Source organism: Silene latifolia, chromosome 2, assembly GCF_048544455.1.
Source record: "Silene latifolia isolate original U9 population chromosome 2, ASM4854445v1, whole genome shotgun sequence".
Classification (NCBI taxonomy): Eukaryota; Viridiplantae; Streptophyta; class Magnoliopsida; order Caryophyllales; family Caryophyllaceae; genus Silene; species Silene latifolia.
Genome location: NC_133527.1, coordinates 196915483 through 196937743, shown reverse-complemented (window position 1 = coordinate 196937743; position 22261 = coordinate 196915483). Strand labels below are relative to the sequence as shown.

Here is a 22261-nt window from a genome sequence, read left to right as displayed (position 1 = left end):
TAGTCTATCTATCTATAAGTCTATAACGTGACATTCTAATCCACGACATATACAAGTAATAATTTAGAAGCTTAAGTTGCGTTTCCATTCGTTTTCGTTATCCAATTACAATAACACGTCAACCATATAATGCATATTGTCCCATCTCTTTTCTCCAACTTCTTTGGCGTTACTTTGTTTCTGCATGTCTTGCTTTCTTTCTTATTACTCGCATTCCTAAACATATAACAGTCGTAATAGTAAGTTAGTAACTCTCATTAAACAAAGCTTCAACTCCAAGCTAAGCTACAGAAATTGGATAGAAAAGAGGTTAGTGGAAGATTCGAACTCGTGACGTATATGAATTTTGTGTTTTGAAGCTACCATACCGGAGTACTTGGCAAGTTTGCCTATTTGTTTAGGTAATATATCTTTTTTACCTTTAACTTCGTTCTACTTTTTTCTTCTGATAAAAAAAGAAAATTCTCAGTCACTAATTTTTATGTGCACTAGGTAAAGGATAAGTATACTGTATACATGCATGATAGTCTACAAATTACTTAAGTACGTATATCAAGTCAACCACTTGAGGGTGACATGCTCAAATTCTAAGAGACTGTTTTTGAAAAGGCTTGAACCTGAGACCTTTGCGTGTTTCTCCAAAATATTAATACTAGACTCCAATCTTACGAGCAACTTCATTCATTCTACTCTTGTTGTTTCAGTTTCGACCTAGTTTTCTTCGTGTTCTTGTTAGTTTAAGTAAGGTAAAGTTTTGGGATCCTATAGTATAGGAGTATAGGAGTATAGGACTATAGGTATACTACAGTTCTCACATGCTATAGGTTACGGAGTACATAACTCAATTAGCTTAATTATGAAAATAAAATTAAAAATGGCAAAAAAAAATTAGAATTATTATTCCCTCATATAGTCGCAGTTTGTGAAGACGTCCATAAAGTGGCTACTTCCCGGTTTTTTTTTTTTTTTTGGCAACAATGAGCTGTATTAAAAAAAATAGTCAAGTTACCGTACAAACATAGGAAAGCTAGAGACCCTTAAACTATTAGATGACCAACTAACCGAGCTAGGGAGTAGTTCTTATTTGGGGCTCTCTTGTACCAAAAAAACATAGTCGCAGCTTATTAATTGGCATTGGGCCAAATTGAACTATAAAACACAACTACTTATGCAAATACCTCTCAGCCCGGTTATCAGAGTACTCCATGGACCATGATTGTACAATATGCGACATAATTGATCCATATACGTTGGGTTGTCATTTTTGCACTTCCCACATTAATCTTCGCCCCCATGTTTTTTTTTGTGCTTAAGAGGGGCTAAGCCCCAAAAAATACACGAATTGAAAAATGTAGGCATTGGGAAATCCCATGAATTGAAAAATCAAGACTTGTTTGGTTGACATATTTTTTTGTAAAATGGAGGAATTCTAACTTCCTAGGAACTTCCAATGCCTACATAATGGGGGAATTGTCTTACCTAACCCCCCTAGGTAATTGAAAGTTCCGGTGGAATTAGATTCCTACATTGATAACCAAACAAGTTTTCTCAAATCACATGAATTCAATGTAGGAACTTAATTCCTATGAATTAGCATTTCCTAGGAAAATCTAATGTCTTCATGAACCAAACGACTCCTAAGTAGCAATTAGGCGAGGGAAAATGAAATACTTGGTGTCTTTGCGAAAATTATTTTCACAAAAAATTTGGAGAGACAGTCTCTCACTAACTTATTAAAAGACCATTTTATCGTACCCCTTTATATAGTTTTCGTACCCTTTTTATTATTGAACTAGGTTTGTGACCCGTGAAATTCACGGGTTTATTTGTTTTAGTTTTGATATTTTTATCGTATTGCTGATATTTGTTCGAGCAATTGGTTGTTGATCCATTAAAAAATATACATTCTTGAAATACATAGAAATTAGTTAGTTAATACCTTATTTCTTTGAGTATAGTTATCTTTGAAGTCTACGTGCATGCTTCAAATATTATTTACATCCGAAAAACATTTATTATATCGATAGAAAAATATTAGACACGATTCAACGGTATGGTCGTTATCTACTCCATGTATGTATTATGAATGAAATTTTCATTTCAATTGCTCAATAATCTAAAAAACTATATTCCCTAAATCCGAATTCCAAAAGATTCATATAATTTTTTAAGTTTCTTATTACTATTTCAAGAATTTGATCCATCTCTTGTTGTACTTATGTCCACGATCCTATATAAAAATAAAAATAGTATTAGAGACTATAAAATAATTTATTCCGGTTTTGAAAAGAAAAAAAAAACACATAAACTTAAAAATATACGGATTATAATTTAGAAACCATACTATTTAATATTTATTTGAAGGTTCACTTTCGCTTCCTTTTAGTACGCTTTCTTTTAGTACATGCCTTGATAATAGTTCATATGAAATGAGAAAGAAAAATATATTTTAGAGATGATTATACTCATGAATACAAAAATACAAATTCAAATAGGTTGATCGGGAAAGCATAATAGTAAAATTACACAACAATATACGCTTAATAATAAATTTAAAGAAATATTATAAGATTTCCATTTTGAGATCAACGATCATCTTATAATGGTTAAAAAAGGTAAAGTACATTTTATAGAAAAACAATCAAAAGGTGGGAGTTAGAGAAAACTTAAATTGGAAGAGGAAATGACATAATTAAAATGATTAATTATTGTCATGATGGTTCAAAAAGTAAATTGTAAAATTTTAAAGATTTTTCATTCAATTATTGGTACTTATTTATTTACCATTAGTTATGAGAGTAGTTGCTTTTTTTTTAGGAAATTATGAGAGTAAATTTTATGTATTATTCCTGTTTTGACAAAAAAAAAAATTCACATAAACTTGAAAACATACGGAGTAGAATTTAGAAATCATACTATTTAATATTTACTCGAAGCTTCACTTTCGCTTCCTTTTATTACATGCCTTGATAATACTTCATATAAAATGAAAAAGAAAAATATATGTTAGAGATGATTATACTCGTGAATACAAAAATACAAATTCAAATAGGTTGATCAGGAAAGTATACTAGTAAAATTACACCATAATATACGTTTAATAACAAATTAAAAGAAATATTATAAGACTATATTTTGAGATCAACAATCATCCATACTTATTAGTTTATACCTTACATTTTTTTACTTTTAATTTTACCTCAGTTTCGTGCCTTTTGTATTTCTTTCCTCTTTAAATTACCCGCGTGATGGTTTGTCTTATCTGCATTCACATACGTTTTATGGTGATTTAAAGTTATATAAGAAATACATTGACCAAAAGATAAAACATCAACCTCGCAAAAACTTGACAAACGAATCAAAACATTGTCACATGTAAGTCACTTAAATTAAACCAATCAACTGAAAAACATGAATTCAAATATAAATCAAACAATTCATAATACCAACAACATTATAAATTAAAATATAATTTATTTGACACAACAACAACAACAACAACAACAACAACAACAACAACAACAACACTCAACAATAATACTCGACAATAATACTCAATATACTCAATATAATCAAAAAAATAAATAAAACCATAAAATACAATCCAAAACTTAGAAACTCATGACAAATGGGCATATTTTGAATAAATAAAGTGAATAGAAACTATTATAGGTATTATAAGTTTTATAGTCATTACACAACCATAAATTCCTATATTTTATTTTGATTTTTAATTTATTTGGTGGGTATTATTAAATTATATAATTGATTGCCGATGACCTCGAGAGATGAATTAAATCGGACAAAATGTTAGTGAAAATTATGGGTGTTGAGTAATATAAGGAGTTTTATTAAAATTATTGACATATTTTACTACAAAAATTAATTAAATAGGAAAAACTTTTAATTAATTTGGTGTGTGTTAAGTATTATGAAGAGTTTTAATCAAATTACCATGTTTAATTAAAAAAAAAAAATAGGAAAATGTTAATGTTGCTGGGTGTTCAGTAATATAAAGAGGTTTAATTAATTTATTAACAGGTTTTATTAAAAAAAAATAAAAACGATGAATTAAATAGGAAAATGTTAATAATAGTGAGTGTTTAGTAATATGAAGAGGTTTAATTAATTCCTTAACATGTTTTATTACGAAAATTTCAATATTAGTTATAAATTATGAAATTTATTAACATGTTTTATTACAAAAAAATTCAATTAAAATGTGAATATTTATTATAAATTATGAAATTTGATGTAAATTTGTAAGGGTTATATAAATTTTGGAATAAAATATGTTTAATATATAAAATTAATTTGAGAACGATGATAATATCCTTTAATATTATAGATATAAGTGAATTAAATTAATTTATAGATAAATGATCTAAATTAATGTCATGTAATAATAAATTGATAATTCATGTCATATTAATTCGCCATGTCACATTAAAAATATGCAACATCACATTTAAATATGTCATGTCACATTAAATTTTAATCTAGGTGGCTTTTTAGATCCTACGTGACTTTGTCTAGGTGGCGTTTATTTGTCATTTTAGGGTAACCTTTTAATTATATTTTATAGATGTCTCTTTTATTTGGTACATGTTTTCATAAAAATTGTACCTATTTTTATCGTATATTGTAACTATTGTTTTTAGTACCTCATTTTATAGTATATGTACCTTTTTTATTACCTTTTGTATCATTTTCCCAGCAACTTGTATTTGGTCTCTCACTAAGTTTATTGAGAGACGGTCTCCACTTATCTACTTTTATGATAAATTAATGAAATTGTTAATGTCAGCTAGCTTAATTAATTCATGCATTGTTGAATTGTTAAAATGAACAATTAATATCCGACTCTTTTGACTTTCGTCGTCTATAGAATTAATTAGAAATGAAATGTAATTCTCCATAGCTTATATCCTTAAAGGAGTATTATATTTTCTTGTAACTATTTTAATAGGGAGTATGACATTCTTATAGGCAATTAATGAGGAGGGGGCCTCAAAGGCATATCAATGGCAGGAAGCTTCAAGAAATGCATGGTCCTTTGTTGTGGACGAAAACTTCCGGTAAAAACCACTCTTTTTTACTAGTTATAGTATGTCAATATCGCGTCAAGCAAATTCATGTCAGCTACCACCAAATTAATTTGGTCGATTTTGGGTTTCGTCTCTTTTCCAATTATTTCACGCTACTCAATTCAAACCTAACTCGGTCTGTTTCAAAATTCAAAGTATTTAAGTTATTCATCTGAGATAAATTGATTTAATCAAGATTTACGTACGTCTAATGTGTTTCGAACCTAAGGTATTAATTGATTTTGAAACGAAACTTTCATACAACTTGCATAATTAACTCTATCTTCTTAGCTTGTAACTTTGTAAGTGTGACATAGACTTGCTTGTTAATTCTACCGTCATGATTACCCAAACCGCTTAATATTCTTTTGTTACATAAACCGTGAAAGAGAGATGTAATATGTGATTTAACACTTAAACTTGAACAAATCAATCCTTATATAGCTTACTTGATTTTTTCACCAATGGTTTTACAATAATAGAACACTTGAAAATAAAAAATAAAAAATAAAACTCTTTAACTAATCGTGTACACAACTGATGACAATTATCTTAGCTGATAATATCATAAGCGGTGAATCGATAATACTTGTAATTCAGGTTCAAATCCCGCTAGCAATTATTTTATACAAAGTATTTTTAATTGGAAGGAAACTGTATGAGTGCATCTTAATTACTCAATGAAGCAATCATATTTGACTAGTAGCCTCCAGGAAAAAAGGGGCATGATTCGAGTAGTCAACGTTGGCTCATGGCCCCCACTGCAAGGCCACTGTCCCAATTTAATTAACCATTTAATAAGGTTTTCGTTTATGCTAGTCATGCCTCATTGCCCTGCCTTAGTTTACCAAGTACTGCTCCACAATAATAGGACTGTGTGGAGTTTAATATTCTTTGTTGACCTACTCCCTAAACTAACAGTTAAAACTATACCAACAGAGTACTCTAACCGTCTGGCTATATACATATAGACCTCTGTCCCTAGACTTGGACAGTACTTACCTTACCCAATGTCCGAACCTAAATAACCAATGAGAATAACCCAATTTGTACTCGTACCTAATCAACGTCTGAAATGAGAACCCGAGCTTGACATTTAATCATAAATTAAATCGTCCAGTATAGTCCGATTTGAAAATGTTTATTGTTACATAATGCACACTAATAATTATGCTTAAATAACTTGCCTAAAATTTGTCAAACCTGAAATAGCCCGGTCCATATTGACCTGACACATACCCGACCCGTTTGTCATGTTTAGCACTATCTCGATGAAGTTTTTACGTTTACTTTTGGCAGAAATGTCTAAAATTGTGATTAAGGCAACTAAAATATGTGAAATATTGTCAATTGTAACGAAATAAATATATAACACACTACATTGATCGCGATAGAGGGAGTAATAAAGTTTTCTTATGTGTGTCCTCTAACATATACACGCATTGTTTTTTTTTCCCTTATAGCGGTATAGAAAATAAAACATAGAAAATCATGTATCGATCGCAGTAAATCAGTTATATATCAAATTTAATTATGACAAATTTCAAACCCACCCTTAGCTTAAGCACCATATCATAGTGATTTTACTTAAAGATTACCGGATTGGCTCGGATCGAAAATGAAAATTAGTTAGATCGAGGATCGGACCTAAGTCCAGACCAAATGGTCCAGCTTGAACCTACACTTGTTCCATCACCCTTATTAATTTAATAGGTGCTTACGTTCTAACAAAATTTAATAAGCATGGAGTAATTTCATAGTTGCGGTGCCTAAGAAAGTGTACCTAGATACATGCATCATGCATGGTACAAGTTTGTTATACAAATACACAAAATAGTTGACATTATCTCTACCGGAGAAACGCATCACTGAAATGTAGAAAAATATAGGAAACAAAATGATGACACAACAATAATGAAGAAAGCTACAGATACTAAGACTGGCTCTTATTCATTTGCCCATACCTTTCCACAAAAGAACACACCTCTATATACGGTCGAATTAACAATTGAGATGAACGATCACCGCTTTACATGTATATTTTTGATTACGTATGACTTGAGATTTTCTATCTCATTTCTCGGAATTCGAATTTTATTTTAACATGATAAAGTTAACTGCAGTTTAAATCTATGATAAGAGGTGGTTCTAACTTAACTAAGCTTTTTGGATTCAAATTTTGGGAATATAACAGTGTTAAAACTCATGTTAACTATATGTAATTGTATACCTTGTTCGAGTTTTCTTCTTATAAGTAAAATTAACCTTATAACAAAAAGCTCAAAAGTAAAAATGCTTTGTAATAATTACAAAACAATTAGCTTTATTTTAACGATCTTATATTTTCCAATGAATGCCGATATATTTTTATAGATTGGTCACGGGACTCAAGAGTGATGTCATTTCCAAAATAAAATATTAGAAATTACCATATATATTGGCTTATACCAACAAAATAAAATGTAAGACGGTATGACAAAATATTTTGGTGAGATTATAATTTTCATTGCTCGGATAGGCTAAGGCTCTGTTTGGCAAAACAACCTGAAAATGTAGCTGAAAGCTGAAAAGGTAGCTGAAAACTGAAAATGTAACTGAAAAGGTAGTTAAAAATTAAGAGCTGATAAGTTATCTGATTATATAAAAATGTGGTTTGGCAAACTAGCTGAGAAGGTAGCTGATTTTGGTAAAATGACGTAAAAGGATATGAAAATTATTTAATATTATAGAATAAATGGGTACAAAATGGAAAATAAGTCATTTTAGGAACCTGATTTTTCAAATGCTACCCGAACTAGCATTTTATTTCAGGTATCTTATTTCACCAAATAAGCTACTTGCCAAACACTTGCAAAAAACCAGATAGCTGAAATTTTGATCAAATAAGTTAAATCTGAAATGTCATTGCCAAACATAATCTAAATCAATCAAATCTCAAACTAAACCAATCAAGTGTAAATGTGTAATTGATCTAGACATTGAAAACTTGAACAATCAATTAAATATTCTTAATAAGTTTTGGTCCACATCATATATTTCCCTTTTCCATGTTTGGAACACCAATTCATAAAATTGACCTTTAACAATAGCTAGTGGATACACAAAACTTTACCATAATTAAATAAAGTTTTTTTTTTTTTTTTTTTTTTTTTTTTTTTTAACTACTCCTAACCATAAACATTTATGTTGTAATTGCTCTCTACTTAAAAAAAACTTTAAAAACTGTTATCTTAATATTTACTTCGATCATCTAAAAAGTCGTATTTGGTTATCGTTTGACCATCCAACGATATCGGCAAAGACCGTCGCAAACAAGCATCCTTCTCTCGAAAAATGGGTACCTGAGAATGGATTTTTGTAGCAAATTTTAATCAAAGTAAATATTAAGGTAGCATATTTAATGTTTTTTTTAAGTAGGGAGCAATTACAAAAAAAAATGTTTATAACTGACAGTAATTACCAAAAAACCCTTTAAATTAACCATTTTTATTATAATCTGGTAGTGCAATCCTTTGTCTCAATTTGTATCTTATCTCATGTCATATTATTTTTCCTAATGACACATAATCACTTGGTAATAGAACAAAGATGAACATAAAAGTGGGAAAAATGATCTCAACCGACAATCAATAGAATACCCAATTTCGTCCATTGGGCCACGCCAAACCACGCATATTTTCGATTCGGACTTAATAGACCACTATAAGTATGATCCCGTCTTTGGTCCACCCTTGCCTTTTAGTTCAATCTCCGGTCCACAAAGTCTCGTTTGGTTCTGTCCAATCAAGTTCCTAAACCGATAAACACCCCTTAATAACTACGGAGTACTAGTTATGCCAATTTATTAAGTCATAATAAAGAGGACAATTTAAAAAGCTCATCAAAGAGCACTCGAAAAGAATCTACAGACTAGGGGTGACCAAACATTAGGGCGACCCGGCTTGCCGTGACCCGTCCCGCATATCTGGTCACCCGTGACCGGCCTGACTCGACCCGCCAAAAACTAGGGCCTGGCCAGGTTGAACAAAGCCAAGCCTGACCTGCCCAGACACGCTTTGATATTATACGAAAATAAGGCAGAACCGGGCCTCCTAGACTCGCCATCGACTTACCCTCGACCTAGCGCGGCCCGATTCCGAGTCCACTTCCATCAAGTCCATCCCGACTCGTATTGACTCCTCCCCTACCCTAGGCCAGTTTTGGGCCATCTAGCCAAGTCCGACCCGAAGGTTTGACCACCTTGAGGACCACATACAACTCAAACTCATGGTGCTCCATGTTTAATTAATTAATTTATATAAAAACTAAAAATACATCCTACACACAAAAAGAAAAAAAAAAACGATAATAAATCCAACAAAAAACGGCTATATATTACTCTTTCCACATTTCCAACTTTTCATCCCCCCATCTTCAGAATTTTCCTGAGAAATTAAGACTCTTTCTCTTTCTTTCTCCTTACGAACGTAATATTTATCCAATATCTCATTTTTCCTCAAGTTTTCTTAATCATATACATTAATTCACCATAATTAACCATTTAACCCATAATATACACACGTCACACACATAATTAACCATTTAACCCATAATATCCCCTATAAATACACACTTTTCCTAATAAAGTGGGGGCACTCTTAAAAAAAAAAAACAGATCAGATCATCTTAAAAACTCCCTAACTCCTCACTTTCTGTCACCCCCACATATAACTCCCTCCACACACATACAATTCAGGTAATTATATTATCGAATTATAAAAACTCGATCCGTTCCTGACTTTATATATATATATTGATTGATTGATTGATTGTTACGGTTTTTTTATTATTTTGTTGGTGTTGTGTAGAAGGAAAAAATGGCAGGAAAAGCGTACGAGGAGGCCATTGCAGGACTGAGCAAGCTTTTGAGGTAAACATAATTTAATTATTTACGTTTTTTTTTTGTTTTTTGTTTTTTTTTCTACTACCTTAAAGTTTGGCAGAGGGATAAAACGTATGATAATATTTAATTGGATGACCTTTTTACCTACCAAATAATACGGACCAAATTAACCACTCGTATTGGATGTTGTGACGGTTTTAGATGCTGATTCATGTCAGTCGAGCTCAGATTATTTTGAGAGTAAGGCTTTGATATTGTTGTTGTTGTCATTCTTACATTGATCAATTATTGATTATTTAATCTAGATAAGTTTATGGTTATTTTTAATTTTTAATTTTTAATTTTTTTATTCCATTGAGACCATATCTAAATGTTATTGCTTTCTTGTCTTGTGGACTTTAACGTACAATTTCATTAATCTTTGACGTTACCATTTTTATGTGATTTAATAAACGTTTTACCAAAAATAGAATTATAAATCTGATTAGTATGTCCATTTCACAGCCTGGCTGTTTCCACAACAATCTTTCGATTTTTCGAATTTGTTCAAATTTTAGTAATTAACACATTCGACTAATATGAAATACTCCCTCCGTCTCGGTTAATTATTGTCCTAAATGACAAGTGGAAGAAATTAAGTATGAATGATCAAATTACTCATAAAGTTCATTCTTAAAATAGAAAGAACAATAATTGACTGAACACTCTAATATGGAAAATGACAACAAATGACCGGGACAGAGGGAGTATTTTTTTATTTTTTTTGGCAATATGGAAAGAAGCTTAGAATTAAACTAAATCGGGTTTTCATGGTAATTGTAACCGTATCAACATTTTCTTAATACCGTCTTAAAAAGTAAAATCGAATTCTAAAATAAATATTTTTTGCCAAATATATGTATATAGCTTACTTTAAACCAAACCGTTTCACACTTACAACCGCGTAAATATATGAATTTAACCCTCCTAGTCCCAAAGTTGCGTGGACCGCGTGGTAGGTGCCATATTTCCATCTTTGAAGTTCCCATAAGTTGAATACAAATTTTATTCTATCTTTGAAGTTGCCATAATTGATTCTTCTAAAAAGGGACAATGCTGAATTTATATCCCAAAACTTTTGAATAATTGAGGTACGAATAACAAGGCTGTACCTATAATTGTGTTGTGGTACAAATATTTCAGTGAAAAAGCTGGATTGGAAGACACAGCAGCCGCAAAAATTAAGCAGCTGACAGAAGAATTGCAGGGTAAAGCTACAGAAAATGGTGGGCCCCAACCCGAATTTGACCCTGTTGAACGAATCAAATCCGGGTTCAACCGTTTCAAGACTGAGAAATACGAGTGCGTTTTCTTTACTCTTTACCGTACTTTTTATTTCACGGTTAATTTTTTTTTTGCATTTTAGAAAAGTTATCTTATTTATCGGATTTTGAGACCGCTTCTAAATTATTTACGATATAAATGTTATGAAATCTCTCCGTTTTATTTTAGTTAGATTTCGGTAAACTATTTCTCTCATTTCTGATCATATATTTGAGTATATCACAAATTCTTATTTCTTATTTAAGACAAATATGTCCGTTGTCTTAAACATGAAACAGAGCAAGTGGATATAGTCATAGATGGTACAAAAAGTAAAATGTCTAAAAAATGTCAATAAACTTGTCTCATCTTTATCAATAGGTCTTGGTATAGACGGGTGGGGCGAATAGACGGGTAAAGACCTCTAATAAAATGGGTAGGGGGACAAGGTGGGGCACCCCCATGTGAGGGAAAATGGTATCCGTCTATACGTATAGACGGATAGTGCTCGTCTATAATGAGAATTTGTGCATCTTTATATACATGAGTAATATTTACCCGATTTTAAACTTAAGATAAAAAAAAAACATTGTAAAAAAGACCAAATGTAAATGTAGATATTGTGCATGTTTGATTGCAAGTACATTGGCCTCAACCTTTGTATATGGAAGAATCTTAGTCAGAGGCCTCAACCTTTTGGCCTCATTCACTTGTAGATAGAAAGTACATTGTCTGCTACATACTACTCCGTTGTTTTTTTTGGCAGATAATTTTTTTTTTCCTTTTTTTTTTTTTTTTTTTTTTTTTTTTTTTTTTTTTTGTGAACAATTTTGACAGTTCAATAATTTGTTGCCTGCCGTTTTTCTTTCAACAGCAAGAATCCTGCATTGTTCGGAGAACTTGCCAAAACTCAACATCCCAAGGTAAGACCTTCTTAAATTAATGCACCTAGACCAATCGAAAGGTTGTATATGCATCATTTAATTATACGGTTTACTGAATATTTCCTCTGTTCCAATCACTTACTTGCCTATAAGTTTGCACGTATGTTCTCTTCTTGAGGGTCGGTTAAGAAAAGTTAATGATTTTTTCACTTCGAGTTCTTAAATGATTGTTTTTAGTTTTGAAAAAAAAAATACAAGTATTCATATATCTGAGGTTCTTACGAATATATAGATATAATGACCTCATTTCATATTAAATACTCCATACCAACCATACCTTATTTGATGATTATTAATGAACAAATTACATAGAACAATTTCATATAAGACTAATTATTGAATAGGAGTTATTCTAGACATAGGCAATATAGCATACTCCGTAGTATGAACTAAACATTAATGTTTTTCTTCTGCTAGTTATATTCCTAAAATTGGGGTGGCACATTATGCAGTTTAGGACGGTGTATTGACGCATATAGCATCTATAAATCAATAATTGGACACCATGTGCTGTTTGAAAGTAAAGTGCCACCAACTCTCTATCAAAATCAACCTTCTTTTTTTTTTTTTATTATTTTTTTTAGGAAAGAAAACTTGTGTTGATCAATATGACTATACACTTCAATTACCTTCTTTAGCAAGATCATATTTATTCTCTTCCTTTGTTTTTTAACCTTTATGGATATATAGCTTTTTCTTGGAAGTTACTCCTAATACTTAATAGGGATCATTTAGTCTTGTGTAAGTCGGTTTTACATTCACATGTAAGAAGAATATAAAAGTTTTTAACATAACCTATAACCTATACAGTAGGTCTTGGTATAGACGGGTGGGGCGAACAGACGGGTAAAGACCTCTAATAAAATGGGTAGGAGGGACAAGGTGGGGCACCCCCATGTGCTTCCCACTTTATGGCAAATGGGTATTTTGTGAGGGGAAATGGTATCCGTCTATACGTACAGACGGATAGTGTCCGTCTATAATGAGAATTTGTGTAACCTATGATAACGTCTTACACATATACGTACCTGTGAATAGGGATAATATCTCCATGAAATGAAAATAGTTAAAAGGTTTTTGATTTTTTTTAGTTTACATTAATTAACTATTACTTACTCTTCCAGTCCCGGTCATTCGTTGTTAGATTAAGAAAATGGAAGGGAATCATTTGAAGGTAGTGTTGTTAGATGAAAGTGGACAATAATGAAATTGGATGATCAAATAACCAGAGGCGTGCCTAATATAGAAAGGTAAACAAATGAATTTGACACTCTAAAATAAAAGTGGTAAACAAATGACCGGGACGGAGAAATAACCATCTTCATTTTATTTCGCCTCTTCTAAAAGATCCTGGTTCTACTACTATCTGGAAGTGGAAATTAGTCTCCTCAATGATATAAACAAAAAATTATAATTATTCGACATTATCCATTTAATCATACTAGCATTTACAGGTGAAACAATTGTAGTTATTGTGTGCGACCGTTGTACGATAAGTTTATTATAAAAGACTAGTTAATCAGTCGTACTTATCATGATACGTTGCGATAAGGCTAAGTATCCCCTCTTCCAAGAACATTGATGATAAAGAAGCTTCTTTAAGATCTAAAGTAGTTTTGTGTACTAGCAGAAACAGAGTGTACATACAATTATGACTGCTTTGGATCTTTCTGCTACTAGTACCATCTACATTTATTTAATTATTACGTAGTTACAAGTTAATTACTGTACAATTTATAAGGAATAGATTAATTAATTGATCAGGTAATTAACTGAAAACTGACAAGTATAATTGTAAATTAATTAATTAATTAGAAAATGTATGATTGCACATGCAGTTTTTGGTGTTTGCCTGCTCTGACTCAAGAGTATGCCCGTCACATATATTGGATTTCCAGCCGGGTGACGCGTTTATGGTCCGTAACATTGCTAATATGGTCCCACCCTTTGATCAGGTACCTCCTCCATCTTCTTAGGAACACTTTTGTACTATAATTAAAACGAATAAACTTATGACTACGTACTTCCGAAGTCCCCCTTATTCCGCAACTTATGCAGATATTGAATCACTGGGGTATTGTTGTTGTCAAGTTTAATCGTTGACGTATGGCTAGTTGATATTTCTCACTAGAACTTATGGTTGTAACTATTGGTCGTCTTTAACTAATGAATGGTATTCAAATTCGGTTAACCTTGTCTTACACATGAGTGAGTAAGTGACTAATGCCATGTTACTAGAATTCATATGAATATACTATTCATTCTTCAATGGGCCGAGAAGGAGGATCCTCACTACCAAATTAAAGGAATCTTGGATGATATTGTTTCTTTATCTGCCTATTTCCATTGTTTATGTTTCAGTTAAGTATGTAGGAATTTGAACGGAGAGGCCCACCTGCTTGTTCGGGGGGCCTTACGTGCAAATTGGGAATCTTTCTTGTCAGTTGCCAAAAAAAAAATATGAATATACTATTATGATCACACTTTAAGAAGCGTATTGATATTTATACATAGTTGTCTTAAAAATAGTTTTTTTTTAACCATGATACTCACATTTAGCTAACTTTAATTTAATTCCCTTGTACGATTGAAAGTCACGTTATCTAGAAACGCTAGTTGTGAAAAAGTTTCGGATCTCTATAGGTTTGTACGGAGTAGTAGATCATCTCGGTTTCCAATATGATTGCAAAATTTTAACTGGCTAATCATAACCAATGTGATGCAGACAAAATTCTCTGGAACAGGAGCAGCAATTGAATATGCCGTTTTGCATCTCAAGGTAAGAGGATAAAAATGTCACTATCTTTTTTCTTACTTTAAACACCATTACTCCAATACCCAAACCTTATTTACCTCATTTTAGCAACCAATACTTTTGCTTGGTTCTCATTTGACAAGAGTTTTAGTGGAAACATCACAATATCATCTACTTAATTCTACTAGTACTACTATATTCAAGTCCACTTATAGTGGCCACTAGATAATCTTCATTGACCTACTTTATATTTTTTTTTTTAAAAAAATTTGAACTTTAAATCAACTACTCCTATGTCATATTCATGTTTATAATCACCGGTTCGTCTTGCTTCAGACCACCTTATTTCAGACCGTAATAAGTCCTCTCACAAGTGAGAAGCACATGGGTGGTGAGACACCCCCATGTATTTTCTCACTCACACCCTAAATGGGTTTTTTGTGAGAGGAAATGGTATCCGTCTGACAATTTCAGACGGATATAACGGTCTGAAATAAGAATTTGTGTATAATCACATTCAGGAATGATTATGAATCGGGTTTGTGTCGTGTCACATTGCAGAACATTAGATTGAAATAATCAAAAACATAAATCTAAAAAGATAATTTGGGTATAACATGTGTCACAAGTTATGTTGCTCAGACTCGTTTAGAAGGATTCGACACGGGTGCGTGTCCAAGTGTCGGAGTCGGCCATTTTTATGAAAAATATGCATATTTTGGTTTAAATGAGGTGTCGAAGTGTCAGACACGGGTACATGAGGAAATTAGAAGAGTCGGAGTAACATAGGTCGTAAGTGAAAATATGGAGTACCAATTTTTATTCTGGCTTTTGTGCATTAGAGAAAGGATAAGTTCTTGTTTAAGATGGGTGTCCGTTTAAGTTTAAGACTCGTTAAATAGTATGAATAAGAAAAAAACAGTATGCATAGGAAAAAAACATAAAATTAATCTGTTCTTAAATGTTCGAGTTGGATAATATTTCAAACTTTTTTAATGTTTAGACGGATCCATCTTAAAAGAGACTAACGGTAAAAGAAAGTGGAACATGCAAAGTAGTTCGCAAAAATTAATTGATAATTGCTCATTAGGATTGAGAATCTTTCAGCATGTATCAATAATTGTGCTAATAAGTTATCGTTAAAGCTGAAAAGGAGTAAATAAATTGGTGAAATGGTGGTTTTAGGTGGAGCAGATAGTGGTTATTGGACACAGCTGCTGTGGAGGAATAAAGGGTCTTATGTCCATCCCTGATGATGGCTCCACTTCTACGTAAGTTTATCTTTTTTAAAAAAAATTGAAATCATAATTTCAGTTATTTCGATTAATTCTTTACATTTTAATTACTTTTAACTTCATATTTTCAACTACTAGTTTTAAACCAGTGCAATTTGCACGGGTTAATTAGAAACTAACGAAATATAATAAATACTCCTCAACTCTTTTAATCGAATGTCCGAAAATTACCCGTAACTAACCGGGTACTCGGTCGAGTACAGGGAGTACTCGATCGAGTATTGACTCACCAGAACTCAAACTCACAACACCCAACACCTTACTCGACCGAGTAAGGCCCACTCGGTCGAGTAACCTCTACACCGAAACCTGTGTCGTATTACAGATTAGAAATTTTAACATTGTTATTAAAAAGAATGTAATTTTAACTTTGTTATAAAAAAAGTGCTATTAAAAGAAGTGTAAATAGATTATACATCAACTATATAAAAAATATAGTTATTTTTAATATGTATAAGTTATTTCATATTCTCGACTATTTCTAACATTTTTATTTTAAATATGTATAAGTTACTTTTTCTCTTCATGTGCAAGTTGTTTATTGGTACAAAAAAAGCAAACGTAAAGAATTGATAAGGATGAACTAATTTTTTCTAATAAACTTTGTGGATCTTAGTTTAAACTTTTGTTAAAGTTGTATATTAGTGCTATATCTAATGTGGATTAGGAACTTTATGAAGAGCTAATTAAGGTGATATGATCAATATTATTCCTAGTTATTGCTAATATGGAGTTTAGGACAATGCCAATTGTACTTTACATTAATACTTCTATGTTGTACTTCTTTGTCCTTTAGTAAACATGAATTAATATTAATCTACATTATCTTATCTTTTTTGCATTTTGCATATGGAATAGTCAAAAGAAAAAAAAACTTTTTTCACCTACTTGTTAAAAAGTTTATGGCACATATTCAAAGTATTTCTTTGTTAAATATTCTATGGATATATATAAAATTCCATGTAATATTCTTCCATTATCATTAATTTGTTTTTTGTTATTCGTAGAGAATCCATCCTACTTTATATCATGACTTGGAAAATCTAAAACGATAATAATATCAATATTTCATCGTCTGTATTTTAAGGGTTCCTACAAGTTACATATAAGTAGAGGTTTTCACGGACGTAGCCTTATTATATCAACTACATATAAAATCTGTTTTCAGAATCAACCATGATAAAAATTGTGTGAAAAAATTACATTCAATTTCTAATCTAGTCATATTTCATTATAAAAAGTCGATATTGAATATACGTGTTACTTAATTAATTTGATGATTTTGACGAGATAAGTTTAGATAACAAAGGGATTATCAATTTTGTAGAGGAAGTAACAAATGTGTTTCTATGTCTGCTAATATATATATATATATATATATAATGATGCACAGTGATTTCATTGAAGAATGGGTGAAGATATGCCAACCTGCGAGATCCAAGACTAAATCGGAGTTAACCGAAGCCGAGTTCGCTGAACAATGCCACCATTGCGAGAAGGTTTGTTTAACTTCTATCCTTCCCTCATACTAGTATGTGATTTGTATTCTTCCAAGTAATATATTTATGGAAGTAATTAATCCTTTTTGGTTTAAGTTAAAGTCACACTAAAATCCATACGTCACAAGTTTCATGGTCTGCGTGATTAAAAAAACTTATGTGAGATGATATGTGAGCCATTTTATATAACATTAATCATTTACTAGAATGGCTTGGTTGTATATATACATAATCGTCACACACTACACTCTATGACCGGAATTTGAAACCCACTTAGACGATTTGTAAAGTCGTCTAGATGATCGATTTCTTTTACCGAAGTTTAGACCCCCGCTTACAATTCAAAGAACGCAACCAATATGGAAAAAATAGGCAGAGCCATCTAAAAGCAAGTTCAAAAGGTTCTCAGAAACAGGGCCCCGAACTTTTTAGAGTCTAATTCGCTAACAAAATGTTATACTACAAAAAATAAGCTATTTTGTTATATGGGCCTCTTATATTTATTGGGCCTTGTTCATTGGGTCACTAATATAGTGTACTTTTCCTTTTCTATATTTTCACATTTTGAGGTGTGCGATTATCCATAAGCGGTTTAAAAGGATGATATATGTCAGCAGATCCCAAATCATTTTGGCATTAAGGCTCTAATGATGTTGTATCTATTGTGAAAGATATTCCTATTTGCTAATACTGTAGTACATTGTGTCATCCCATATTTAGGCACCATCTAAACATGTCTAAACCGCAATCTCGTAATCATTTTATTGATCAATTGTTACACGTAAATATTGTGTTACAGGAAGCTGTGAATGTGTCTCTGGGAAACCTGTTAACATATCCATTTGTAAGGGAAGCAGCAATGAAGAAAACAGTGGCATTGAAAGGTGCACATTATGACTTTGTCAAGGGAACCTTTGAGCTATGGAACCTTGATTTTGCTATCACACCATCAACCACAGTTTAAGTAACATTACACACTCAAGCATAATGTTCTTGGCTTTCGATATTACAGTTCTTTAGTTTGATTTTCCGTTTATGTTTCTCTGTAATCTAATTTGCTTGATCAAGCAATGTCTCAATAATTACTGAACTAAGGTTCTTCAGTTCTTTTATAATTTTGTAGGTTAATGTATAGGTTGTTTTCTTTTGTTCCAACATGAAGTAACTTTTGATCCGTCTTTCACTTTAGACGGATATATCCGTCTATAGTGAAACTAATTGCTTTGCAATATATTCCGTATTGAATTATAAATGAGAAAAGAATTGTTCATCTACGAGTATATCTGTATATGTTTCGTATTTCATATCCAACTCAGACTAGTAGAGAGTATAGCATTAGCTGATCAGAGGTAGCCCGGGTCATGAACCCGGTCTGGTCTGTCCAGTCTACAAAATAGCGAGTACAGTACAGACAGCGTATTATGAAATTTACAGAGGCCCGACTTGCTAACTCGTCCCAAATCCACACCAACCTGATTTTTTGGGACAATAAAACGTGAGCTCGACCCATCTCTGGCCCAAGTCCACATTTGTTCATCTTTAGTACAGAGTTGAAAATGATCAGCTCAAGAAGCTACAGTATATGATTTTCATATGCATTTTGGTTAGCTGGAAGGGCGGGTCTTATGGCGTGTTTTTTACATCCGCCTACAGATTCTGTGTCACAATTAGAGTTGGCCATCAGCACGGGTTGACCCGGCCCGACCCAACCCGTCTTGGCCCGTCATTTTTATGCAACTTGGCTTGACCGAGTCCGGCCCGGTCGTGGCCCGTACTGGTCCTAAAATTCCAGCCCGGCCCAGCCTTGGCCCGCCATTTTAGCAAAAATAATAAGAAATAAAAATAAATTGGTAAGACCCGTCAGCCCGGCCCGTCCGCCCTTGCCCCACTCGGGCCTGGTCCGGGTCAAGCATATCCCAGCCCGGCCAGCCCGACACGGTCCTAGCCCGGCCCGAGTACAGGTCTAGTCACAATGACCGACCCGGAATACTAGTTAGTTTAGTTGGTGAAATTATTAATACATACCTAAAAAATGTGATCATAAAATCTTGAAAATGCAACTCATCAAGCTGCAGAAGTGCATGACCTGTTTAGTTCTCATATCCGAAGGCAGCGAAATTAAACATCGAAATCTCTTCTCTTAGGCCATATTAACAGTTTAAGACGACAACGACAACAAAAGAGAGTAAAACATACTAACTACTAATAACTGTTTTTCAATGCCAGCATATTGTTCCTGAAACTGATTAATAACAAAATTACTAAAGATCGCCCCTTTATTACTCATCTCGCCCCTATTATTCATTTTACTTTCCAATTTTGCCCTTTACTCTAAAACATTCTCAAAACTATTTTTTGTCAGTAATTCAAAATATGAACGACGGTGACCCGTTTTACGATAATTAATAATCAACCACGATTAAATTCGAAACAAAATTGACGATTAAAAACGTAAAAACTTCAAACGGTCATAACTTTGTACTCGGGTGTCCGATTTTGACGAATTTTTTTTCAAATCACTTAACTCGACGAGACGAACGCAATGGTAAAAAAAAATAATTGGAAAGTGGGCCCATTCGTGTGAAAAACACGAACTGGCCTAGGCCGGTTCATGTGGTTTACCGTTTACATGAACCCGCCTTGGCCAGTTCATGTAAATCACACGACTGGGCCTAGGTCGGTTCATGTGGATTACACGAATTGGCCCGGGCTGGTTCGTGTAAACCACATGAATCGGCCTAGGTCAATTCGTGTTTTTTACACGAATGGACCATTTCTCTTTTTTTTTTTTTTTTTTTTTTTTTTGCATTGCGTTCGTCTCGTCGAGTTAAGTGATTTGAAAAAAAAATCGTCAAAATCGGACACCCGAGCACAAAGTTATGATCATTTGAAGTTTTTTGGTTCTTTATTCGTCAAATTTTGTCCAATTTAAATCGCTATTTCGTATTATTTGGAGATGGTTGGTTTTTGTTAATTTAATTCGAAACAAAATTGACGATTAGAAACGTAAAAACTTCAAACGATCATAACTTTGTGCTCGGATGTCCGATTTTGACGAATTTTTTTTTTCAAATCACTTAACTCGACGAGACGAACGCAATGGTAAAAAAAAAAAAAAAATGGAAAGTGGGCCCATTCGTGTGAAAAACACGAACTGGCCTAGGCGGTTCATGTGGTTTACATGAACCAGCCTTGGCCAATTCATGTAAATCACACGAATGGGCCTAGGCCAGTTCATGTGGATTACACGAATTGGCCCGGGCTGGTTCGTGTAAACCACATGAATCGGCCTAGGTCAATTCGTGTTTTTTACACGAATGGACCATTTCTCTTTTTTTTTTTTTTTTTTTTTTTTTTTTGCATTGCGTTCGTCTCGTCGAGTTAAGTGATTTGAAAAAAAAAATCGTCAAAATCGGACACCTGAGCACAAAGTTATGATCGTTTGAAGTTTTTTGTTTCTTTATTCGTCAAATTTTGTCCAATTTAAATCCCTATTTCATACTCCGTATTATTTTGAGACGGTTTTGTTTTTGTTAATTTATGAAGCGGTTTTTTTGAAATTTTAAATTTAAAATCGAAACTGAGTAAAAAGGAAGGTAAATGGGGTTTTAATTACACAAGGGCAAAAAGGTAATATTTAGGGGCGAGATGAGTAAAACTAGGGGCGATCTTTAGCAAACCCGATTAATAACAAAAGGTAACTAACTCTATCCTGTAAATAGATTATGGAAGGAAACTGACAAAGCCGAAATCTTCCTTTCAAGCCTACTAATCCTCGATTCATACTCAAGACAAAGAGCCGCAAACGGGTTGTCCTGACATAATGCTTCATCTGGTCCAATTACATTGCCAAAATTCTGATGCTTAAAAGTTACCTGTGAACAAACAGAATTCATTGCATCACAGCCTTGCTTTCTTTTAGGAAGTATTTCCGCCAGTTCCATACCGCCTTCTTCCTGATATATGCCTTTGCTCAGCTCAATCTCACCCATGGTACGATTAATGGTCCACACCTCATCTTCATCGTCTTCCTCCATATCTGATCAAACCCGAATCTCCCTAGCTGAGAGTCTAAACACATATCAATCAATCAATATTATTAATATTATCTAATAAATTCCTAGCTGAGTTATTGGAGGCTGCCAGGATTTGAACCCGTGACCTTTGGTCACACGGGCTCTGATACCCTGATAGATGAACCAACTCAACCAAAACCTTAAGGTGATGATTGAGGTCCAACAATTATATTTATTTCTTCCTCGGAAAACATGGCGGGCAAGCCAAAGAGACAGAAAACCAACATACTCTATTTCATTACCATTTCCCATAAAATGTTCTTTCCACCTTTTCTGAGACAAATTATTATTTTTATCCCTTAATTTTCTAGATGTCTCAATTAACTTATTCTCAACCTGCTGAACATCTTCCCCTAAAGAAAAGCTATTACTCGAAACCGAAACACCCAAAGGAGAAAAACCACCCAAGATAAATACATCC

General features: G+C 32.7%; 1 protein-coding gene across 2 annotated transcripts; it reads left to right on the top strand.

Annotated features, from left to right (window-relative positions):
* Nucleotides 1-80: 80 nt before the first annotated feature.
* LOC141644285 (carbonic anhydrase 2-like) lies at nt 81-19038 on the top strand. 2 transcript variants are annotated; one of them, XM_074453778.1, is made up of 10 exons: nt 81-401; nt 4990-5078; nt 9935-9996; nt 11152-11310; nt 12146-12194; nt 14054-14170; nt 14941-14994; nt 16156-16241; nt 17659-17764; nt 18564-19038. In XM_074453778.1, the coding sequence occupies exons 2-10, from the start codon at nt 5025-5027 to the stop codon at nt 18726-18728; spliced, it is 852 nt and encodes a 283-aa protein (XP_074309879.1). In that variant the 5' UTR covers nt 81-401; nt 4990-5024; the 3' UTR covers nt 18729-19038. The 2 variants fall into 2 exon arrangements, with proteins under 2 accessions (XP_074309879.1, XP_074309880.1); XM_074453779.1 differs by lacking the exons at nt 81-401; nt 4990-5078 and adding an exon at nt 9489-9822.
* The last annotated feature ends 3223 nt before the right edge of the window (nt 19039-22261 follow it).

Coding starts and splice junctions, on each gene's coding strand:
- LOC141644285 (XM_074453778.1), top strand. CDS start 5,025: ATGGCAGGAAGCTTCAAGAAATGCATGGTCCTTTGTTGTGGACGAAAA. Junction 5,079..9,934: donor GTTGTGGACGAAAACTTCCG/GTAAAAACCACT, acceptor GGTGTTGTGTAG/AAGGAAAAAATGGCAGGAAA. Junction 12,195..14,053: donor CCAAAACTCAACATCCCAAG/GTAAGACCTTCT, acceptor TTGCACATGCAG/TTTTTGGTGTTTGCCTGCTC.